The sequence below is a fragment of the Propithecus coquereli genome, unplaced genomic scaffold, assembly GCF_000956105.1.
Source record: "Propithecus coquereli isolate 6110/MARCELLA unplaced genomic scaffold, Pcoq_1.0 Scaffold173, whole genome shotgun sequence".
Classification (NCBI taxonomy): domain Eukaryota; kingdom Metazoa; phylum Chordata; class Mammalia; order Primates; family Indriidae; genus Propithecus; species Propithecus coquereli.
In genome coordinates, this window is record NW_012141969.1 from 4,679,694 (window position 1) to 4,690,404 (window position 10,711).

Consider the following 10,711-nt stretch of genomic DNA (forward strand, 5'->3'; position numbering starts at 1 on the left):
TAAGTAACATAAATATCTGTACCCCCATAATATGCTGAAATAAAAAGAAAAAAAGAAAAAAATAATGTGTAACATTACTAAGTATTATCTTATTAAGGCATATTTAAAAATCAAAAGGCTGCATTATGTTCATGAAGTCAAACTGATGAAATATTAGATGATTTTGTGCTACCTGGGGATACAATTATCTTTTATGTCCCCTCATAATGGAGACTTGGTTGCCTACCTCAATAACCATTTGCTCTTTCCTCCTCATTGACAAAACCCTAATTTTATTTAGATGTGTATGTGGAGGAAAGAGGTTTCTCAGTCTTCCTTCCAGCTGGGTTTGGTCATCCAATTAAAATTTGGCCAATGGGCTACAAGCAGAAGTGCTGTGTGGTATTTCTGGGAAGCTTTGTTAATCAGGAGAGACCACACTTATCGTTGTATGTCTTCCTTTCTGCTGCCTAGAAAGCGTATTTGATTGTTGGAGTTCTGGATAGCTAACTGATCCTTCAGAAGTGAATAGAGACTTTCTTGCTACAAGATCTGGAATTGGGAGGTGTTATATAGGAAGCGGGTAGGATCCCAGACAAAGGAGCCACAGTAAATACTTCTAATAAATCTCTTTAGAATAGTCAGAAAAAAAACAGCGTTTTGAGTGAACTTAGGACAGCTTTATCTCAACTGAACACATGGATTTTGGCCTCAGCCATCAGTGCATGTCAGTCCCCAAATAACAAACCAAGAAATTGTATTATATATACTGACAAACACTTTTCCTTGAGAAACTTTGTGACTTTTGCCTTATAAGTATCGCCCTTGCCTTTGAACTTAGAGACAGTCTTCACAGAGTTACATAAATCCCTGTGAACTAAACTAAAATCTTAAGGCTCCCTCCCCCCAAACCGCTGACTGAATGAACCTCCTCTTGGCCAAGGGAATACCTTAAAATTGAGTTGATATCCACTAGAAGGGAGGTCAGACAAGCCTAATCATGCCCCTCCTTGTAGATATCTTTTGTAACTCATTAACAGGCCTAAAGCTATATAAGACAAACCTATAGGTCCTCAATTTAATAATAAATCACTGAGTCTGGGAATGTGTCCCCTGGCTTGTCTCTAATTAACAGATTTCCTTATCTTAACTTAAAATATTTCTAACCTTTAGACAAAGCTTCATTTCTTTAACCAATTACAAATCAAAGAGTCTCTAAACCCACCTATAACCTGTAAGCCCCCTACCCATGAGATACTCCACCTTTTGGGGCCAAACCAATGTATGCTACCTTCCATGTATTGATTTATGTGTAACTCCTATCTCCCTGAAATGTATAAAACCAAACTGTAACTCAGCCACAGCCAGTCCACTTGCTCAAGGCTTCTTGGACTTGGCTCTGGGCCATGGTCCTCAAATTTGGCTCACAATAATTGTCTTTAAATTATTTTACAGAATTTGGCTTCTTTTCAATTGACATCCCCAATCCTTGAAATGAATGGCTCTGAGTTATTCTTTGACAGTTAATCTGCAGAAGTCTGACTGCTCTATGTTGGATCACGTTCTCCCTTACCCAACACTCAATGTCTCAGCATCTTTATGTATTTTTGGTGGTTGTTGTTGTTTTATTTTTTTATCACAGGAAAGCTTGAGATAATTAAGTAAGTACAGTATTATAAATAATTCTATGTGAGAAAGAATGATTAATAATGTTTGAGACCATGGTAGATACATTTCTTATGCTATACTTCATGCTGAGTTGGTAATTATTTTGCATAAGTATTTGCACGTTTCCTTATGTGCCAAAATTAAATTCTAAATGCTTTTATACTTGTTCATTTCATTTTGGTTTTGATTTGGGACGCATACCACAAAAAAAGACGTTCTTACTTGTAGCTTTAGAGTACATGGCTTCAATAATTCTAGAATTTTAGATCTAATGAAATCCATTAGAGAATATTATATAAAAGAAAGCATGCTAAAATTTGATATACAGAATTCTTATATTGCATTCCAAATTGTGAAAGTAGACTCAATTTTTCTGTTCATTACACTGATTCAATTTTGAGCTATTTATGCTCACAGATATGGAAAGCATTGCTTTAAAATCTGACTGTAGTTTAATATATGGTACTATACATTTTTCACAATTAATGTGAAAAAATTATTTCAAGTCCATTTAGGTAAAATCTATAATTACAAAGCAGCCACTATATCAAGAGGAAGCAAGGGATTGGAAATCTAGCAGAATTGTTAACTGAAGTGTTTTTAGCAATACTAGCATTTCATATCTACAGAGAAATTAACATAAAATACCTACGATTGTCATATTCCTTTGGTATTTATAATATTCCCTTATAGCTTCACATATTAATTCATGTTTTATTGTTTACTAATGCAAAATGTGAAAGCAAGATTTCAAATGCTCTAGTTAAACATGAAATTTGCATTCAATAAAACAAATGCAGTGAGAAGAAATGGTTTCTTCTGTAACAACTTTTTTCATAGAATAACCATTGAAGGAATCAAATATCATAGATGCAATTTTTATAATCTCCCAAAAGTATTGTCTTAAACACAATTTCACTTTTGAATAATAAACTATACTCATTTTAATATTAGCAAGATCTGCACAAGCACTTTAATGGTATCCGATGATGTTAACATTAGGAATTCCTATTATCAAAATTGCCAAATTCTTGTCTTTTGATACGTTTTGCAACTAAAAGGATGATAGTGATGTTGTCAAGCATTACACAAAGACCAAAAAAGGTGTAAAACAAACTAACTTAGTAGTAATGGTCAACATAGGCTTGCACTTCATTAGTAGAGATCTACATTATTTTTTTCTCTGCCTGACTTACTTTAACCTTGGTAACATTATTTTTAATTATACTTCACTTTAGATAGTGATTATATAGTTTACAACAAATGAACAATATAAAGCAAGCAATCTTTTAAAAACCTGACTTCTCTATTCAGAAGTCAAAGTTCCTTTCTAAACTAAGTAGACCTCATAAAGTAGGTGAAATGCATTTAAATATTGTTGATCCTCATTATCCATAAATTCCTTATTTGCAAATTCGCCTACTCACTAAAATTTGTTAAGTCCAAAATCAGTACTCATGGCGCTTTCACAGTGTTCAAAGACAGACATGCACAGAGTGGTGAAAAGTTCTAGTCACTAAATGTGCTAGTTCCCAGCTAAAGGCAAACAAAGTAAACAGCGGCCCTTCCTTTTTCAGTCCTTATACGTGTACAAGGATGAAGTAGGGGTAGAGACAATAGTGGAAAGTGCAGGGTTATGTGAGAAGCTCCAGCTCTGGGTCCTGGTGGAGAGGGTTTGAATCTCTTCTCCTCTGTCAGTGGGGTGGCCTCAGAAGAATCATTTAACACTTCTGAACCTCTTTTGCTTTTTGTAAGATAAAAATATAGAATTTACCAGGATGGGTTATTTTTAGGATTTACAATTATAATCAATGTGATTATATATATTTCTCCTAGGAACACTGGTTCAGTCCTCACTAATTGAGTATGTGTGGCAACTTTATAGAACATAGCTACTATGAATAATGAAAATCTGCTTTATTTAATCAAGTGCATATTTATTCAATTTTCATGCACATGAACCTAGAAACATATAAACCTATATTTGAATAAGAGTATGAATAATGTAAATTAAACATTTTTAATAAATGAAAACTATTGTGTAATTATATAACAAGTTTCCTTGAGTACTAATTTCTTAGAACTTTTTCTCAGATACTTATAAAAATATAGACACTTACTCATGTTTCATGTATTGCCCAGATTCTGTTAATTGTGATGGCAAAGAGACAAATGTTGAGGATTCCACCAAAATGATCCTGAAAAAAATGAAGAAGAACTATTTTCAATCTATTGCAACAAAATTCAGGTGACCACAAAAATTCTTCTTTTATTTCTTCCCATCAATCATAAAGTATAATTAGAATCATAATAAACTACAATTTTAAAAGTTCATGTGCTCTCATTCTGCAACTCAAAACATATATGGTAGAAAGGAGAGATCTGAAATGGAAATATGTGAAACATAGTATCCTTTTTATATGGAATAGTAGCACTTAATTCTCACAGCACAGAAATTTAGAACATAAATGCTCAAATTATATTCCAAAGAGGAAAGCACACAGTTTTTAATGCACAGCCTGAGCTGTACACATTTCATAATTTCTAATCCTATTTCCAGAAAAGAAAAATGTTTCTTCCAGGGGTGGACATGAGATGTGCGTAGCTAATTAATTAGTACGTCAATAATTATGCCATCTTCTGGAGTCACATAGCAATGCAGACCCTCTTATATGATAATGCTCATACGTTTAAGAAATAGTTATAGAGCAGTGGTACCCAACCTTTTGGGACCAGGAACTGGTTTCATGGAAGACAATTTTTCCACAGACTGGCGGGGCGAGCAGTGGAGCTCTTGTGGCCTGGTCCCTAATATGCCACAGACCGGCACCGGTCCCTGGCCCCGGGTTTGGGGACCGTAGCTCTATACTATATAAGCAACAAAATCACTGGTCAAAGTTTTCAAAATTAGTTTTTTAAGAACTCTGGTAATACAAGAGAGGCTTGCAACAATCTGAGTAGTGTTTATTCAAGAAAAACTGCCAAACTTTGGTAAGATCAATAGACTTCGTTGCATTGTAACTTATATGTTGTAAATCCCATCCTCTTCTTGATAGCCCGAAGTAGTTTTGCAAACTGGCAGCCTTGCAACTACGAGAGGGGACAAACCAAGATTGGACTTCTTTTAAAAAGTTCCATTCCTGAGTATTGTTGTTATTTGACCTGTCTTGAAGGTACCTGGAAAACCTCAATTTGCAAAGTGTTCTCTTTATGTGACCTGTCTTAAGGGAAAACACCTACCACCCCAGCATGCTTGTTGAAAACAATTAGCAGCAATTTTTTGTGAGGTTGCTATAGCAGCTGGGTCAAACAAGAGCCTGAAAAAACATAAATGGAACATTTGGGGAACAAGATGCCCGTGTGTGGGATTAAACTAACTTGCCAGATTTTCAAAATATGTCAGAGATCTTTAACCCTGCATATGGGATACAATGATGTGTCACCAAATAGAGAATATTAATTAAAGAAATAGAAATGATACAAAAGAACCAATTATAAATTCTGGACTTGCAAAATACCATACCTGTTATAAAAATTACGACAGGGCTCAACAGCAGGTTTGAGCTGGCAAAAGAACCAGTGCATTCAAAAATGCCAATTAATGTTATTCATTTTGACAAACAGAAAGAAAAAGAATGAGAAAAGTTAATGAACCTCAGATGCCTATGGGGCACATTTAAGATTACCAACACAAGCCTAGTGGAAATCTCTAAAAGACAAGAGAATGAGAAAGAGGTAAAAAGAATAATTGAAAAATAAAGGATGAAGACTTCTAAAATTGTGTGGAAAGCATTAATTTATACATCCAAGTAGCACAGAGAATTCTTTGCAGGATAAACTCAAGGCAATCTGTGCAGAGACAATGATATTCAAACTGTTAAAAGGCCAAGATATAGACAATCTTGTAAGTAGCAAGACAAAATTGGCTCAACACCTGCAATGGCTCCTTAAAAAGATTAATAGCTCATTTCCCATCTGAAATGCTGGAGCAGAGGGGCTAATGGAATTTTATTTTCAATGTGCTGCAAGAAAAAAACTATCAATGAATAATAATGCACACAGCAAAACTGTCCTTCAAAAATGAAGGAAAAATTAAGGTATCCCAAAATAAAAACTGAAAGAAGCATTGCTGGGAGAACTGCTGTACAAGAAGTACTAAAGGAAGTCCTTCAGCTGAAAGTAAAAGACTCTAGAAGTTAATTCAAAAGCACATGAGGTAATAAGAAACACCAACAAAGTTAACTACATGGATAAATATATACAACAAATAAGCTATAAATATATTTTGTTTGCAATACTTTTAATCTTCTTTCTCATTTAAAAGAAACAGGGTAAGAAAATAAATATAAAACTGTTTTATGGGATTATAACGCATAAACATGTAATTGGTATAACAATAATAACGGCAAAGAAGGGCTAGGAAAAGGAGATATATCGCAAAAAGTTTCCGAATTATATTGAAATTAAACTGGTATTAATATGAGCTAGATTGTTTTAAATTAGGATGCTAATTGCAATCTTCAGGGTAATAAGAATATAACTGGAAAAATATAAGGTAAAAAGAGGAATTAAAATTGTTTACTAAAAATAATTATTTTTAAAAATCAGGCAATAATGGAGAAAGAGATGAACAAAGACATAAGACATATAGAAAACAAGTATAAAATTACAGACATAAATTCTACTATATCAGAGAATATATTATATGTAAATGGATTAAACAGTCCAATCCAAAAGCAGAAATTGACAGAATGGATAAAAGAGACAAACATTGGATTCAAAGACACAAACAATTTGGGAGTAAATGATTTAAAATGGTGTACCATGAAAACAGTAACAAAAAGAGAGCTGGAGTGGCTATACTAATTTCAGACAAAATAGAATTTCAGGCAAACATTGTTAAAGCATGACACCATGAGAGCTCCTTGGACTCACACTCCAGGAAAATGAGTAAAAACTATAAAAAATAACTTTCAAACTGTCTAGTTATGGTTTTAAGGCATACAGCAAATGAATAAAAATATATTCAACAAAACCTACTAAAATTTAGTAAGCAAACCAGTAGTTTGGTATTTGAACCAAGAACAATACCTTCCTCTTCCTTCTCAGCTCAGCAAGAAAGAAACTTTACTTCAGCCTGCTACTGCCAAGAACACAGGGCCCCCTCCTCCCCTGGCTCCCATTTGAAGAGCTACCTTTCTGCAAGGGGTAGGACATTAATGTTTCTTATCCTAACCTTAGTATGTTGCTGAGGCTAGGATCTGGGCAAGTGCGGTTGAGAGGAGCTGAGCCCTTCTATATAGTCCCCACTCATGGACAGAGGCTCTAACATGAGTATGGCACTGCTGAGAATACTGGGACCTCAATTACCCCTTCCTCAGCTTAAAAAGTGGTCATTTAAAACTGGGAGAAGCAAGCCAAGAAATTCTGAGGCTATTGCCACTTCTCCGACTTGGCACTCAGCTCATAAAGTGTAGGATTTGCTCAAAGAAGTGCACCATTGTCTGCACCTCTAGCTCCAGAGTCACGGATCAGGCATTTTCCCCAGGGAAAAAAGGCCTTAAAACAGATAGCTTCTAATCTTTTCCAAAAAGAACTGATTTTGTTTTCAACAAAGTGTTCAAGTCAAAGCATACTGTCAAAAATAATGCAGATTATGGTGAAAGACAATTGGGAGGAGATCTGTAGATTTAAGATACAAGCTAAACTGTAGACCTGCTAGTTTGCTGGAGAAAACTGAGAAAAGCGATTGCTAAAAGGAGTTCTTCTGGAGTCACTACAAATCTTAAACACTGACTTAGAAAACAATTTTTTCAAAGGAGTCTGAATTTGATAGGATTTGTCTAAAGAATAATATATGCCCCCACCTCGAGGCATTGGAATTAATGGAATTTAACTAATGAATGTGGTAAGGAAATGAGAGTCAAAGGAAGCCCTGTCAAAACCACTGTCATCCAGGTTGAATGTGGACATACCATACCCAAGGCTGTGTCATTGGACAAGCAACATCAGAGGCTTCACGCTGTGTGTATAGGTTTGGGCAGGGGGAGATAGGCATCACTAAAATATTCCAGTCAGTCAGTAAAATGTTAGAAGAGCAAATAATATTAACAAGACTGGGGGAGAAGGGACCAGTATCTAGAATTGTTAAAACATATTTTTTAAAATGTTCAGTCTACTTCATAAAAAACATGAAACATGCAAAAAAAAAAAAAAGAAGAAGAAGGAAAAAAGAAGAAAAGAAGAAGGAAACGGAAACTGCCTGTTAGGGCAAACCAGATATCAGATTGAATAGAAAACAAATTCAATATAGCCAGTCTGAATGTCTTCAAAGAATAAAGGAAACTATGAGTAAAGAAGTAAAGGAAGATATGATGACAATGTAACATCAAATAGAGAATATTAACAAAGAGATTGAAATTATAAAAAACCAAATGGAAACTCTGGAGTAGGAAAAACTACAGTAACTAACTAGAGGGTTCAACAGCAGATTTGAACTGGCAGGTAAAAAGAATTAACAAACTTGAAGACTGATAGAGATTATGCATTCTGAAGAACAGAGAAAAATGAAGAAAAATGAACAGAATCTAACATATATGTGTTAGGTACACAGTTAAGCATAACAGTATATGTATGGTAGAATTACCTGAAGGAAAGAAGACAGTGAAAGGAAGAGAAAAAATGTTCAGAAAATGAAGTGGGTTAAACTGAAGCTAGGTTAGGCTATAGAAATTACTTCAAATGGTAACATGAAGTCATAGTAACAAATAAACAGAAATAATAAATAGGAAGGCTAATATAACAGAAACTATAGATATATATTTTCTATTTGCTATGGGCTGAATTTTATCTCCCTCAAACTTCGTGTGTTGAAGCTCTAATCCCCAGTACCTCTGAATTTGTCTGTATTTAGAGATACGGCCTTTAAATAGATGACTAAGTTAAAATGAGTCGTTCAGGGTAGGTCCTAATCTAATCTGAATAGTGAGTATCCTTATAATAAGAGAAAATTTGAAAACATAAAGAGACATCAGGATGCACACACAGAGAAAAAAAAAGGCCATATAAGAAGACAGTCATCTACAAGCCAAGGAGAGAAGCCTCACAAGAAACCAAACTTGCCAACATCTTGATCTGGGACTTTCAACCTGTAGAACTGTGAGAACATAGATTTTTGTGGTGTAATCCACTTGATCTGTGGCATTATTTTGTTATGGAAGTCCTAGCAAGCTAATATATTTTCCTTTCTTCTCTCAGCTTTCTTGAAATAATACAAATTATATAAAACAATAATTATAGCAATATATTGTTGGGTTTGTAACATTATCGATGCTATATGTATGATAATAAGAGCAGAAAAAGGGAAGAAAAGGAATACAGCTATATAAGAGTAACATTTTGTGAATCTCATTGGAATTAAGTTAGTATATATCTGAAGCTGATTATGATAAGTGAAGATGTCTATGGTAATCCCTAGTGCAATCACTAAGGAAACAAATCTGTAAATACATTGAAAAAGTCATTAAAGAAATTAAAATCCTACATTAGAAAATATGCACTAATGTAAAAGAAAGAAGTCATGGCAGAATAGAGAAACAAAGAAAGGACACGAAACAGAAAATCAAATGGAAATTGGCAAAAGTAAATCCCACTATGTCAACAATAACAAAAATGTGAATAGATTACACAACCCAATCAACAGGCAGAGACTAATGTGGTATATATATGCAATGGAATATTATTCAGACTTAAACAATAGAGGAAGTCCTGCCATTTATAGCTACATTAATTAACCTGCAGGACATTATACTAAGTGAAATAAGCCAGTCACAGAATGACAAATACTGCATAATTCCACTTATATAAAGCATCTATAATAATGAAACTAAAAAAAAAAAAGTAATCAGACTCACAGAAGTGAAGAATATCACAATGGTTGCCAGGGGATAAAGGTTTGGGGAAGTGGACAGTTGGTCAATAGGTATAAAGTTTCAGTTATGGTAGATGAATAAATTCTAGACATCCCGTGTGTAACATAGTACCTATAGTTAGTAATACAATATTGTAAATTTCAAAATTTGTTAAGGGGGTAGATATCATGATAAGTGTTCTTACCATAAAAGTAAAACAAACAAAGCATTACAGAGCATGAAATAGGGGTGTTTTCCAAAAGAAGAATTTGACAACCACTAATATGACAGATAGACATGGGAGTCAGCAACCTGGCCAGCTAATCCTGCCTATGTTAAATAATACCAACTAGATTGTCTTATTTGTTAAAAGTAATGTGTAATTTTTATGAAAAATAATCAAATCTGGTCACTATGATGCATACAATTTTGGGTAATATATGTAGAGATTTTTATTTTATTTTGAAGTATGTTTAATATGAGACCGCTAATAATCAAGTCTGATCAGTTTTGTCAGTGTAACATTAAAAACTAGATCACTTGTTATACTGGTTAAAACTTAAAAAGATTCTCCATATGAATTAATTAGCATTAAAATTCCTTTCTTATTCATTCTACTTCATTATTTTAAAATTTCAAATGTAATAGATGTCTATCATAAAATAAAGATTTTACAAATTTTGTGACTGGTTTTCAATTTTTTAGGTTATTTTCCCATTGCCTAAGTTTGAGGGCTGTATTTATACAAGGAATGATGGATTCAAAATCCTCCAATTAACAATCTTTCTCCCTACAAAATCACACACCATTCAAAAGAATTAGCCATTTTAATTCAATCTGAGGTAAACCATAAAGACGTATCAAAATATTACTGTTTTCTGAGATACATATATAAATATTCTTCCAATTCCTGAAATATCCAGATTTCCCTTCAGCTTTAACACTAAAATGAAAGACTGCATTTGTTTGATTATGTTTTTCTGTAAAGAAATTTGGTTCATTTAAGACAGTCAGTCATTTGGTTCATTTCACAGAATACTTTAATCCTGGATTCTGACATTCTGTGTTCCTAACAGTCCAATATAACATGTTAATAAAATTACAATAAATAAATTTCTCCCTCACATGCATATGGAAACCACAAGTTCTCCAAA

General features: G+C 33.7%; 1 protein-coding gene across 1 annotated transcript in view; it reads right to left on the reverse strand.

The window, feature by feature from the left end:
• The window catches only part of CFAP47 (cilia and flagella associated protein 47), a 573,852-nt gene that overhangs the window by 259,437 nt on the left and 303,704 nt on the right, over positions 1 to 10,711 (reverse strand). Inside the window, exon 36 of the mRNA XM_012642083.1 lies at positions 3,768 to 3,845. Within this exon, the coding sequence (XP_012497537.1) occupies positions 3,768 to 3,845 (78 nt within the window). The remainder of the gene's footprint in view (positions 1 to 3,767; positions 3,846 to 10,711) is intronic.